General features: G+C 41.6%; 1 protein-coding gene across 1 annotated transcript in view; it reads right to left on the bottom strand.

Moving 5' to 3' along the window:
• Positions 1-9,977: 9,977 nt before the first annotated feature.
• Positions 9,978-14,071, bottom strand: part of LOC133537936 (anosmin-1-like) — a 251,758-nt gene continuing 247,664 nt past the window's right edge. Inside the window, exons 13-14 of the mRNA XM_061879117.1 lie at positions 12,234-12,375; positions 9,978-10,518 (exon numbers count right to left, since the gene is read on the bottom strand). Coding sequence (XP_061735101.1) covers positions 10,460-10,518; positions 12,234-12,375 — 201 coding nt within the window. The 3' untranslated portion in view covers positions 9,978-10,459. The remainder of the gene's footprint in view (positions 10,519-12,233; positions 12,376-14,071) is intronic.

Here is a 14,071-nt window from a genome sequence, read left to right on the forward strand (position 1 = left end):
ATAGGAGGCTAATATAGCTAACATAGACACTTACATCATGTGTTGCCTTCATTATAACACTTATATAAGACTTTTAAAGTCATTTTGATAGGAGGCTAATATAACTAATATAGACACATCGTGCGTTGCCTTCATTATAACACTTATATAAGACTTTTAAAGTCATTTTGATAGGAGGCTAATATAACTAATATAGACACTTACGTCATGTGTTGCCTTCATTATAACACTTACATAAGGCCTTAAAGTTTTTTTGCGGCTCCAAATAGATTTTTTTAGTAGTTTTTTTTCTTCCAATATGGCTCTTTCAACATTTTGGGTAGCCGACCCCTGATGTAGGAGAATAAGCCTCTGGCAGCGGAATAAGTTTCAGCGCTTGTCCCTGTTCAAGGAACGTAACGAACATTGAAACTGAAGGCTCAACATGAGGCGGCCATGTTTGGATATTTCCAGGCAGATCGCTGAATATTCAGTGGAAGTTCAACTGCAGCAACGCGTCGTCCGCCGAGGCTTCATTCGGATCAAATAAAAGTCCTTTTTTTGGCAGAGCTGCCATGATATTTGGACGCTTGTCTATCGGGCGTCACTTGAAATGGTTCCTGACGGCTTTTGTGTTAATCAACTCAATTTTTTTTTTCGCTTGAAATATTAGAACGTAAACTTGAATCAAGGAGTACATTACGCGCTTGCATTCCCAATTAAAACATCAAAGTTCCCTTTTTTTTTTTTTTTTGTCAGGAATTCCTGAATTATTAGTTCACGAGGAGAACTGATGCATGGTGACGTCGCCATGGAGCTCAAACACACACATCTTGTGGAGAAAAGTTGTGCAAAGAAAAGCCTGTCATGTAAACACGCTGATTAGCGAAAAGAAAAAGTCGTTGAGTAACATTATGTTTCACGTTTTAACTGTTCCACCTCGATCTCATTTTTCATTTGTTAAATTGAATGCATTCAACATCAAATATACAAACCCCGTTTCCGTACGAGTTGGGAAATTGTGTTAGATGTAAATATAAAAGGAATACAATGATAAGAAAATAATTTTCAACCCATATTCAGTTGAATATGCTACAAAGACAACATATTTGATGTTCAAACTGATACACATTTTTTTTTGCAAACAATCATTAACTTTAGAATTTGATGCCAGCAACACGTGACAAAGAAGTTGGGAAAGGTGGCAATAAATACTGATAAAGTGGAGTAATGCTCATCAAACACTTATTTGGAACGTCCCACAGGTGTGCAGGCTAATTGGGAACAGGTGGGTGCCATGATTGGGTATAAAAACAGCTTCCCAAAAAATGCTCAGTCTTTCACAAGAAAGGATGGGGCGAGGTACACCCGTTTGTCCACGACTGTGTGAGAAAATAGTCAAACAGTTTAGGAAAACAACATTTCTCAAAGTGCAATTGCAAGAAATTTAGGGATTTCAACATCTACGGTCCATAATATCATCAAAAGGTTCAGAGAATCTGGAGAAATCACTCCACGTTCCACTTTCAAAGCTTCAACGATTAGTTTCCTCAGTTCCCAAACGTTTATTGAGTCTTGTTAAAAGAAAAGGTGATGAAACACAGTGGTGAACATGCCCTTTCCCAACTACTTTGGCACGTATTGCAGCCATGAAATTCTAAGTTATTTGCAAAAAAAAAAAAAAAATTGTGAGTTGTAACATCAAATATCTTGTCTTTGTAGTGCATTCAATTGAATATGGGTTGAAACTGATTTGCAAATTATTGTATTCCGTTTATATTTACATCTAACACAATTTCCCAACTCATATGGAAACGGGGTTTGTAAGATAGTTAAGTATCATTAAATTCTATCTTTCGTTCTTTACCCATCCATCCATTTCCTACCGCTTGTCCCTTTCGCGGTCGCTGGAGCCTATCTCAGCTGCATTCGGGCGGAAGGCGGCGTACACCCTGGACAAGTCGCCACCTCATCGCAGTCTTTCTTTCTTTAGTTTATTTCAAACATGAACACACTTGCAGCATATAACACATCAAACAATTCCATGTTACTTCTTTTTACATCATGTCCGAAAAGGAGTAGGAAGAAGCAAAGCTTATTTAATCCTAGCCCTTTCCCACTTCAGAGTGTTTACAACTACATACATTCATTTACTGACTTTTTTTTTTTATAGTAAAATGACATCCGTGAATGAGTAATACAACAGTTTTGTAATATATCATTAATAATGAGATTAAGAATATCTTATTTTTAATAAGGTTGAAAGTATTTCTCATAATTCTTCTTCTTTGTACTTTGGGAGCACTATTAATTTGAACAACCTTTTAAACTTGATCATATCAGTACAATGTTTAACTTCTTTACTTAATCCATAATTTAATTCCACATACTGATATACTAAAGGTTCTAAGTGTTGTACGTGCATATAAATGTTTTAAATTCCTTTAAGGTCATATTTCTCCTCTTTAGTGGAGAAGAATTGTTTACATTATTTGGAAGCATTTAAGTCTCACCTTAAAACTCATCTGTATACTCTAGCCTTTAAATAGACCTCCTTTTTAGACCAGTTGATCTGCCGCTTCTTTTCTTTCTCCTATGTCCCCCCCTCCCTTGTGGAGGGGGTCCGGTCTGATGACCATGGATGAAGTACTGGCTGTCCAGAGTCGAGACCCAGGATGGACCGCTCGTCGGGACCCAGGATGGACCGCTCGCCTGTATCGGTTGGGGACATCTCTACACTGCTGATCCGCCTCCGCTTGAGATGGTTTCCTGTGGATGGGACTCTCGCTGCTGTCTTGGATCCGCTTGAACTGAACTCTCGCGGCTGTGTTGAACTTTCACAGTATCATGTTAGACCCGCTCGACATCCATTGCTTTCGGTCCCCTAGAGGGGGGGGGTTGCCCACATCTGAGGTCCTCTCCAAGGTTTCTCATAGTCAGCATTGTCACTGGCGTCCCACTGGATGTGAATTCTCCCTGCCCACTGGGTGTGAGTTTTCCTTGCCCTTTTGTGGGTTCTTCCGAGGATGTTGTAGTCGTAATGATTTGTGCAGTCCTTTGAGACATTTGTGATTTGGGGCTATATAAATAAACATTGATTGATTGATTGATTGATTGCAGGTCATAGTTTGCTTTGTACATCATTTTAGCTGTTTGCAATTTTACCCAATCGTCGAACTTTAAATATTTTTGACTCAATAAATAAAGTGTTTGTATGTTTTCTATATCCAACCTTATGTATAGTCTAATTCAGGGGTGTCATACTCAATTACAGAGTGGGCCAAAATTTAAAACTGAACAAAGGTTCCAAAGTTGAACAAATGAACCTTTTAATAGAGAACCAAACAAGTTTTGCATTGAATATTGAACAAGCAAGGCTTATATAACTTTATAGTGACATGCAAAATAGAGTTTCAAATAATAATAATAATAATAAAAAAAATATCAATGGCATATCAAATACAATTTAAATAAAAATTCAATGCCTCTTTTCTATTTGCAGCCTTCTGAGGTAAATATCAACATTAACTTTTTCCACAGGCTAACAATAAATTTAAAAATAAAATAGCAATAATAAATAAATCAAACATTCAAGCATTGAAGTAGCGAGAAAAAGTGCATAAATAAAACGTGAATTAACGCAAATAACTTATTTGCCTTAACACTGGAACAAGCAACGTTTATATAACTTAATAGTGCACAATCAACTTTCAAAAAACAAAACGAAAAAACATCAATGGTATATAAAATACGGTCCATAATATCATCAAAAGGTTCAGAGAATCTGGAGAAATCAATCCACGTAAGCGGCATGGCCAGAAACCAACATTGAATGACTGTGACCTTCGATCGCTCAGACGGCACTGTATCAAAAACCGACATCAATCTGTAAAAGATATCACCACATGGGCTCAGGAACACTTCAGAAAACCACTGTCATTAAATACAGTTTGTCGCTACATCTGTGAGTGCACGTTAAAACTCTACTATACAAAGCCAAAGCCATTTATCAACAACACCCAGAAACGCTGCTGGCCAAGCTGGGCCCGAGCTCATCTAGGATGGACTGATACAAAGCAGAAAAGTGTTCTGTGGTATGACGAGTCACCATTTCAAATTGTTTTTGGAGACTGTGTACGTTGTATCCTCCGGACCGAAGAGGAAAAGAACCAACCGGATTGTTATAGGCAAAAAGTTCAAAAGCCAGCATCTGTGATGGTATGGGGGTGTATTAGTGCAAAGGGCATGGGTAACTTACACATCTGTTAAGGCATCATTAATGCTGAAAGGTACATACAGTTCTTGGAGCAACATATGTTGCCATTCAAGCAACGTCTTTTTGATGGATGCCCCTGCTTATTTCAGCAAGACAATGCCAAGCCACGTGCTACGACAGTCTAGTCAATTGAAAATAAGTTGAAAAGGATTTTCCAAATCATTGTATTCTGTTTTTATGTACGATTTACACAACGTGCCAACTTCACTGGTTTGGGGTTTTGTACATACACACGAGCAATAATACTGTAACTCTAGCAACAGGGTAAAAAAAAAAAGTCTGTTCCGAACATTGTGCAGCTAAAAGGTTACATTTTCAACAGGTGAGAGTATCGTTTCCAAGTATGAACTCAATGCAGTTTTGTGTTTATTGTTTTTTTTTTCATGTGGCTGTGTTTAGCAAACCTAAAAGCCCAGGTCAAAAGGCCCAGGTCAGTGCTGAAAACCACCAATATATATATACACTATATTGCCAAAAGTATTTGGCCACCTGCCTTGACTCAAATATAAAGTTGAAGTGCCATCCCATTCTTAACCCATAGGTGTCAAGACTAGGCGTGGAAGTAATAAAATCTTGTATTATTAACTCGGAAAAAAGGAAAAAACGAAAGGCGCTCTCAGCAGAGGTTCAAAACTTGGCTATGAAAACAAAACTATTACTATACCGTAAACTATGGACATTAAACAAAACTTGCAAACTATGGCATGAATAACGAAAACTTACTTGGAACGAGATATGGGCATGGATCATCAGCAAAGATAGCAAGGGAGAGTAGAGGGTGATGACTGCCTGGCAACTACGGGCTTAACAAGTGACGTGGTGATTGACACAAGGTGCATGAGTCAAAGTGAATCAGGTGCGTGACATGAGGACTAGTGAAAACTAATGGGTTGTCATGGAAACAAAACAATGGAGTGAAAAAACAGGAACTAATGGAGTCTTGAAGTAATATAACACGACTAAACTAAACATGATCACAAAGACATGACAATAGGGTTCAACCTTTTGCAGCTGTTACAGCTTCAACTCTTCAGGGAAGGCTGTCCACAAGGTTGCGGATTGGGTTTATAGGAATTTTCCACCATTCTTCCAAAAGCGCATTGGTGAGGTCGCATACTGATGTTGGTTGAGAAGGCCAGGCTCTCAGTCTTCGTTCTAATTCATCACAAAGGGGTTCTATTGGGTTCAGGAGGCAGGACTCTGTGCAGGCCAGTCAAGTTCATCCTGTCGTCCATGTCTTTATGGACCTTGCATTGTGCACTGGTGCACAGTCACTGTGCTCCTGATAGGGTCCCATTCGTTCACAAATGTTTGTAAAAACAGTCTCCATGCCTAAGTGATGACGCGTTGCATTGGACTTGGTGACGTAGGGCTTAGATGCAGCTGCTCGGCCATGGAAATCCATTCTTTGAAGCTCTCTGCGTACTGTACGTGGGTTAATTGGAAGGTCACATGAAGTTTGGAGCTCTGTAGCAACTGACTGTGCAGAAAGTCTTTGCACTATGCGCTTCAGCGTCCGCTGACCCCTCTCTGTCAGTTTACGTGGCCTACCACTTCATGGTTGAGTTGCTGTTGTTCCCAAAACTCTTCCATTTTCTTATAATCAAGCCAACAGTTGACTTTGGAATATTTTTAGGAGCGAGGAAATTGCACGACTGGTGGCATCCTATGACAGTTGGAGAGCGGCCCATTCTTTCACAAATGTTTGTAGTCTCCTTGCCTAAGTGTTTGATTGTATACACCTGTGGCCGGGCCAAGTGATTAAGACACCTGATTCTGATCATTTGGTATATGTGGCCTAATACTTTTAGCAATATAGTGTATGTTGCTGTTCGTCTGGCAGCAGCGTATCAAAACCAGGTCAGGTTATTACTGCTTGCGCTCAGGAACACGTTGGGGGAAAAATGATGTCAGTTCAAATAGTTTGTTGCCGTATCGACAAAAACGTAAGCGAAGGCGCCGCCATCCAGAGCGAAGGCCATAAATCATCAGCATCCACAAACGCCGCCGACGTTCGTGAGCCCTGAGCTCATCCCAAAATCCTCTGACACAAAATGGAAAAGTGTGCTTTGGCCCCGAAGAGTCCAAATTGTTTTTCTGAGGGGATGTCGAGCGCTCCAGGCAAAAAAAAGGTTGTCCGGGCAATATCTTTGTCTTTTTCTGAAAGGTAAAACCACATAACTGTCTCATGACTTGGAGCATTGTCTCTCTCTCGGGCTATCTTATTCAGTTTTATTTATTTATTATTATTTTACCTCACCAGGGGAACCCAGTAATCCATCAACACGTGAGAAACCACATAACTGTCAGGATTTGGTGAGCGTTGCATGAAGTGTGAACCCAAGGATGCGGAAAAAGCAGACGTAAAAGTATACTTATTAGAATGATACTGGGCAGGTTGGCTTAAAAAGAAGCCTGTTTGGCAACAGGTAACAGGTGTGTCTAGAGTGCCAGTAAGAGACAGGTGAGGGAGGCAGCGCTCAGGACAGAGGTGCAGTGGCAGGAAATACAAACCAAAATAAGAGCGCTGGACAGGAAAAAGCATAGAACACAGGCAAACATAAACATGACTAAACTGGTCTGACAGTAACAGATGAATTTGTATATTTATCTAACTTGAGAAATCAACATAATGAAGAAAATCAAATGTTTTTTGTTTTTTTTAATTTAATGAAGTTATTGTAAAGTTTCTGTGGAGGGGAGCGTGGCCTGCGGGCCTGCAGCAAAGTGGGGTGTGCCAGGACCGGCTTCGAAATCAGCGACAGGTGAATAGATGGCTCACCTGGGCCCTGTTATCTAATCACCTGTCGCTCTGTTATAAGCAGCAGCCGGGAGGAGAGACGGGGTTGGAGCTGGAGTGAGAGCACGAGCGTGACGGACACAAACAAACACTTGCTGAAAAGCAACACAGAGACTGTATTAAGGAATAATAAATACATATTGTGAACCTGAACCAGGCTTTTATGTCGCTGTGTGGTGGTCCAAAGAACCCACTGGGGGGCCACCTCCACAGTTTCATTCTTCATTTGGTAAAGTCATGAAGTTGGTTAAGCAGCCCTCCGAATGATACAACCAGTTGGAGGATGCCCAGTTGGACACATGATAGTGGTGCAATACTGAAAATGTCAATATCAATCCGATACCAAGTAAATATAGGTCCAGTGACCTCTATACCAATACTTTTTAAGTGAAAATGTTCAAGTACATTGAAATACGTCTTAATTTGTAAATCATTATTGTAATCAGACCAAAACCCAGGACAAAGATTTGTGGCAAAAAACTAAATTAATCCAGAACCATACAAAACGTTTCTGGGTGTTGTTGATAAATAGCTTTGGCTTCGCATAGTAGAGTTTTAACTTGCACTCACAGATGTAGCGACAAACTGTAGTTACTGACAGTGGTTTTCTGAAGTGTTCCTGAGCCCACGTGGTGTGATATCCTTTACACACCGATGTCGCTTTTTGATGCCTGAGGGATCGAAAGTCCGTAATATAGATGCAGCGATTTTTTCAGATTCTCTGAACCTTTTGATAATATTACGGACCGTCGATGGTGAAATCCCTAAATTCCTTGCAATTGCACTTTAAGAAACGTTGTTCTTAAACTGTTTGACTATTTGCTCACGCAGTTGTGGACAACGGGGTGTACCTCGCCCCGTCCTTGTTTGTGAATGACTGAGCATTTCATGGAAGCTGCTTTTATACCCAATCATGGCACCCACCGGTTCCCAATTAGCCTGTTCACCTGCGGGGTGTTCCAAATAAGTGTTTGATGAGCATCCCTCAACTTTCTCAGTCTTTTTTGCCACATGTGCCAGCTTTTTGGAAACATGTTGCAAGCATCAAATTCCTAATGAGCTCATATCTGTAAACAATAACAAAGTTTACCAGTTCGAACTTTAAGTATCCTGTCTTTGCAGTGTAATCAATTAAATATAGGTTTAACAGGATTTGCAAATCCTTTTATTCCGTTTTTATTTACCATTTACTCAACGTGCCAACTTCACTGGTTCGGCACTCACTCCTGCGGTACATACATAAGTGTCTAAGTCGTGTTTTTATGCGCTGCACACAGGCCTCACTCTCGAGAGTCCATTCCAATGTATTTTTTTGTAAACATTTCCACTCTCCGGGTGCTCAAGGACGAGCGTAGGAGGCGGCTGGTGCTTATAAAACTCACCAGGTGGTGTAAAGAAACGAAGCATTTTCTCGATTTCACCCCTCGGTTAGTCGGCTTGGATGACCTCTTTGTTTGGAGTGGTGAGGTGCATGTCCTCGACTCCGAGGCTGCACGGTGGCGAGGAGGGTGGGGGGGGCTTGTCCGCCAAAATAAGCATCAGCACCGGCCAAATAGCACAGCGCAGCGGGGAGGTGCGTGTTTATTTGCCGCTCACACACACTCCTTCGGAACAAACTGCAACGAGGATCTGGTTAAGGGGTTGTTTTATTACTTCGCAGTTTGTACAGTTTCTACCATGGAAAAATAACATGTAACATAAGACTGTATTTACAATTCCATTTTTACAAAGTGTCTTTACAAAGATTTGCGTTGCTTCCCAAAAACAAAAAAAAAAGTGAGGCTAAAAAAAAAAACACAAGAAACACATCCACGCACATCCAAATCAAACCGGAATACACACATAAATAAATATAGACATTCACTGACTGCTCCACGAAAATTTGCCACAGCCAAGAAAAAGATGTACAATGCATCATTTCCATTATAATTTCATTAATAAAACATTACATAGTGTTCCCAGTATAGTTCTTTGTTAATCTGTTAATGGAATATCGCTAACATATCAAGAAATAAAAGGACAATTTATAATTACTTTTTTTTGTTTTCATGCCAACAGAATGGTTGTCATGCAGAACCATTGCAAGCACAAAATGCACCACATGCAACATACGACGTGACAGACTCTGGGTTAGACAACGATGACAAAATAAATAGGTGATTGTGGAGAGGCGGAGCCGACGGTTCGACAAAACGCGACAGGGCACGCTGGAGCCCGGCCCAAGATGGAGGCAAGGAGGCGGAGGATGCGAGCAAGCGGCGAGGCGGGGCATACCGGGAGCGACGCCACAATCAAGTTCAGGTGTGTGCATCGCGCACCGGCACACAATGAACATTTTTCCTCACGATGTATAAAAAGGGAGTTGGAGTACACGGAGAAAAAGACCAAAAGACAATTGCTGAAAAATAAATAAAATAACAACAATAAATATATATTGTGAACCTGAACCGGGCTCTCATGATGATGTTTGGTGGTCAGAGGAACCCTGAGGAGGGAAACTTCCACAATTTGGCGCCCAACCTGGAGGAGGGAAACTTCCACAATTTGGCGCCCAACCTGGCTGGACCACCGGACGGATCTCGCGAGTGTGCTCGCCAATGTGGCAGCGAGCAGCCGCCAACAAATTGTAGAGGTTTCCCTTCTCAGGGTTCCTCGGACCACCAAACATCATCATGAGAGCCCGGTTCAGGTTCACAGTATATATTTATTTTTTCAAATAAAGTCTCTGCGTAGCTTTTCAGCAATTGTCTTTTGGTCTCTTTCTCCGTATGCTCCAACTCCCACCCTTCCCCCCTTTTATACATCGTGAGGAGAAATGTTAGTTGTGTACCGGTGCACCTGAACTTGATTGTGGCGTCGCTTCCAGCACGCCCCGCCTCGCTGCTTGCTCGCATTCTCTGTCTCCTTGCCGCCATCTTGGGCCGGGCTCTAGCATGCCCTGCCGCTCCGTTGGACCATTGGCTCCGCCTCTCCAAAGTGATGTTAACCTTCCTCCAAGAATGTTTTTTTTTACGGACTGACTCCTTCTCTTCAGTGACTTACGGTGCATGTTGCTCCTTCGTTGATCATCTCAACCTACACTGTTTTACAAATTTGGAGCGGTCTAACTAACGTAGGCCTGCAGACAAATGCATCACAGTAGACTTTTGTGTTGGAGGAATACAACAATAACAACAAAAAAAGATCAACTGTACACAGAGCGGTACGGGAGAAGTAGCCGATGTGTTTACGGCTCCCTAAAGGAAGAGGATCGTTTTCTTTTCTTTTCTTTTTTTTTGTTTTATTTTGAAAGGACCTGGATGGGGTCGGTTCTGGGACTGTTCACGGTTCCACGCTCTTCACCCGATAGTCTTTGACACGTGGGAAGGAAGGAGCAACTGACTGACTTTGCATCACGTTGCCACTCAGTGTCTCTCGACTGATGGTTTCTGGTGATGGGACGGGTGCTGTCGGAGTCTGGGCCCTTAAAAACAAACAAAAGTCACCAGTTATCACCAGAGGCGGGTAGAGTAGCCAGAAATTGTACTCAAGTAAGAGTACTGTTACTTTAGAGATGTATTACTCAAGTAAAAGTAAGGAGTAGTCACCCAAATATTTACTTGAGTAAAAGTAAAAATTATGTTGTGAAAAAACTACTCAAGTACTGAGTAACTGATGAGTAACCTGTTTGTTTAATGATGACGGCAACAAGTAATGCACAAAAAACATGAAAATAGCAATGAACAAATTCAGAGCCAGGACTATCTCTTAAGAAACTAAACAATAATATATATTAAAAAATACATATTTGGTTTTGCACTGTATTGAAAAAAAAATTGAAAATGAATTTTACCTTTGCAACCTCATTATACTATTGGCTAAGTTTTATATTCATAAATGTACGTTTTTCAAGACCCGATCTGTTTTTTGTGCCTTTAAAAAAGATTTAGAAACTCTACATTAAAACACTCTAACAACCAAAAAGCGGTGAAAACAATGATGCTGTGTTCTGAATTTGTTATTTACTGAGATTGAGTGAGCATATGGCTTTGCACTTTGTTTATTTTATATATATATATATATATATATATATATATATATATATATATATATATATATATATATATATATATATATATATATACTTCTATTTTAGTTACTTTGAATTTACAACACCCTGGGGCTGTTTTGTACGTTTTTTATACTGTTTTTGTACTTACTTTGATTATTATTTTCCACTGTTTTTAAATGTTGAAATTTATAAATAAAGGTTTATAAAAAAAAAAGTATGCAGTTAATCATGTGACCGCCTGGCTCTGTTTGATTGGTGAAACAGGGTCCAACGTCACCAGTGACTGCATTTGATTGGTGAAAAGGAGTCAAACGTCACCAGTGACTGCATTTGATTGGTGAAACTGAGTCAAACGTCCTGAGTGACTGCATTTGATTGGTGAAACGGAGTCAAACGTCACCAGTGACTGCATTTGATTGGTGAAACGGAGTCAAACGTCCCGAGTGACTGCATTTGATTGGTGAAACGGAGTCAAACGTCCCCAGTGACTGCATTTGATTGGTGAAGCGGAGTCAAACGTCACCAGTGACTGCATTTGATTGGTGAAACGGAGTCAAACGTCACCAGTGACTGCATTTGATTGGTGAAACGGAGTCAAACGTCCCGAGTGACTGCATTTGATTGGTGAAACGGAGTCAAACGTCCCGAGTGACTGCATTTGATTGGTGAAACGGAGTCAAACGTCACTAGTGACTGCATTTGATTGGTGAAACGGAGTCAAACGTCCCGAGTGACTGCATTTGATTGGTGAAACGGAGTCAAACGTCCCGAGTGACTGCATTTGATTGGTGAAACGGAGTCAAACGTCACCAGTGACTGCATTTGATTGGTGAAACGCAGGCATGTGATAGATCCTACTTTGAAGGTCTGTCTGACGAACCAAAACAAACAAAGCGTGCATTAACAGATCGATAAAAATCAGTAGCGAGTAGCGAGCTGAATGTAGATAAATGGAGCGTTTCTTCTCTATAAATATACTCAAGTAAAAGTAAACATATGTTGCATTAAAACTACTCTTAGAAGTACAATTTATCCCGAAAGTTACTCAAGTAGATGCCACAAATGGCCCCCGGGCCGCACTTTGGACGTCCCTGTCTTAGAACAAGGTCCAGAGACTTCATACTTACGATGCTGACTGACTGGTGATATGTTGGGAGTCTGGAAGGTCTTGACAGTTGCGGGACCCTCGCCTCCAGTCGTTATCACTTGTACCTCCAGTCTGTAGTAAGTCGATGGCCGCAGGTTGGACACGACCAGCAAATTATGATCCTGCCGGGCGGGGACAGAAACACGCAATCAGATGAAATCTTAGAGAAACTTTGCCATTCAAAATCGGACTGTAAACCACGCGTCTTATCTAGGGAACGAGACTCTGCAAAAAAACAAATAATCGCTTTCATAAGGCTGACTCGTTCTCATCTCTGCAGCCGGCTTGATAAAGGGTGCAGTGGGTGGCGTTATTTATAGTTGGGCTCCAGAGGCTGGGAGGCGCAGATAGGCGCTACGCGTTGTTGATGGAGCAGATGATGTCAAAAAGCGCCTTTTTCGCAGAGCTCTTGCAGAGGATGAAAGGGGGTGGGGGGGAAGGCACAAAGGTAGATGAAACGATAGCAAATGTGAGAACGACGCTGTCTCAGAGCTTTCCAGGGTGTCTGGCTGCACACATGAGATCCAGGGTGTTTTGCCTAAAACCGCCCTCGCAGAGGAAAAACACAGAGAAATGAAACCCAAGAGATGGACCTTTATCTCAGGTTTGTACATCTAAACTCACTTATTGAATAATACGTTGGATTAACAGTCATCTGTAAGAATAAAGGCCTACTGAAACCCACTACAACCGACCACGCAGTCTGATAGTTTATATATCAATGATGAAATATTAACATGGGCTTCACGGTGGCAGAGGGGTTAGTGCGTCTGCCTCACAATACGAAGTTCCTGCAGTCCTGGGTTCAAATCCAGGCTCGGGATCTTTCTGTGTGGAGTTTGCATGTTCTCCCCGTGAATGCGTGGGTTCACACACTAGGGCCAATTTAGTGTTGCCAATCAACCTATCCCCAGGTGCATGTCTTTGGAGGTGGGAGGAAGCCAGAGTACCCGGAGGGAACCCACGCATTCACGGGGAGAACATGCAAACTCCACACAGAAAGATCCCGAGCCTGGATTTGAACCCAGGACTGCAGGAACTTCGTATTGTGAGGCAGACGCACTAACCCCTCTGCCACCGTGAAGCCCTTTCTTAAAGTCATCATTTCTTATTTCAAGCATGAAAAAACATCATGATTCCGAGTGCATAGGTACTCCGGATTCCTCCCACTTCCAAAAACATGCACCTGGGGATAGGTTGATTGGCAACACTAAATTGGCCCTAGTGTGTGAATGTTTTCTGTCTATCTGTGTTGGCCTTGCGATGAGGTGGCGACTTGTCCAGGGTGTACCCCGCCTTCCGCCGATTGTAGCTGAGATAGGCGCCAGCGCCCCCCGCGACCCCTAAAAGGGAATAACCGGTAGAAAATGGATGGACTTTAAGAAAGTAGTTTTATACTTTTGAGCGTTGATGACAGCTTTCCATTCAACCATCCATTTTCTACCGCTTATTCCCTTTAGGGGTCGCGGGGGGGGGGGGCGCTGGCGCCTATCTCAGCTACAATCGGGCGTTGCAACACTTGATATTCTACTCTCAAGCATGTTTTACTCAATATAGGTCATAACATCTCAGCAACAAGCTGTAATATCTTACTGACACTTAAAAGTAAAACACTCTAACATAAATTCTGCTTAGTGAGAAGAATTATCTTATCAGACAGAAAATAAGCAAATATCACCCTTATTTGAGATATTTAATCTTACTTAGATTTCAGTTTTTGCCGTGTAGTAGTGCAGCGCTAGTATCCGTGACGTCACGCGTACGCGTCATCATTCCGTGACGTTTTCAAGAAGAAACTTCCGGGAAATTTAAAATTGC

Source organism: Nerophis ophidion, linkage group LG19 (assembly GCF_033978795.1).
Source record: "Nerophis ophidion isolate RoL-2023_Sa linkage group LG19, RoL_Noph_v1.0, whole genome shotgun sequence".
Classification (NCBI taxonomy): domain Eukaryota; kingdom Metazoa; phylum Chordata; class Actinopteri; order Syngnathiformes; family Syngnathidae; genus Nerophis; species Nerophis ophidion.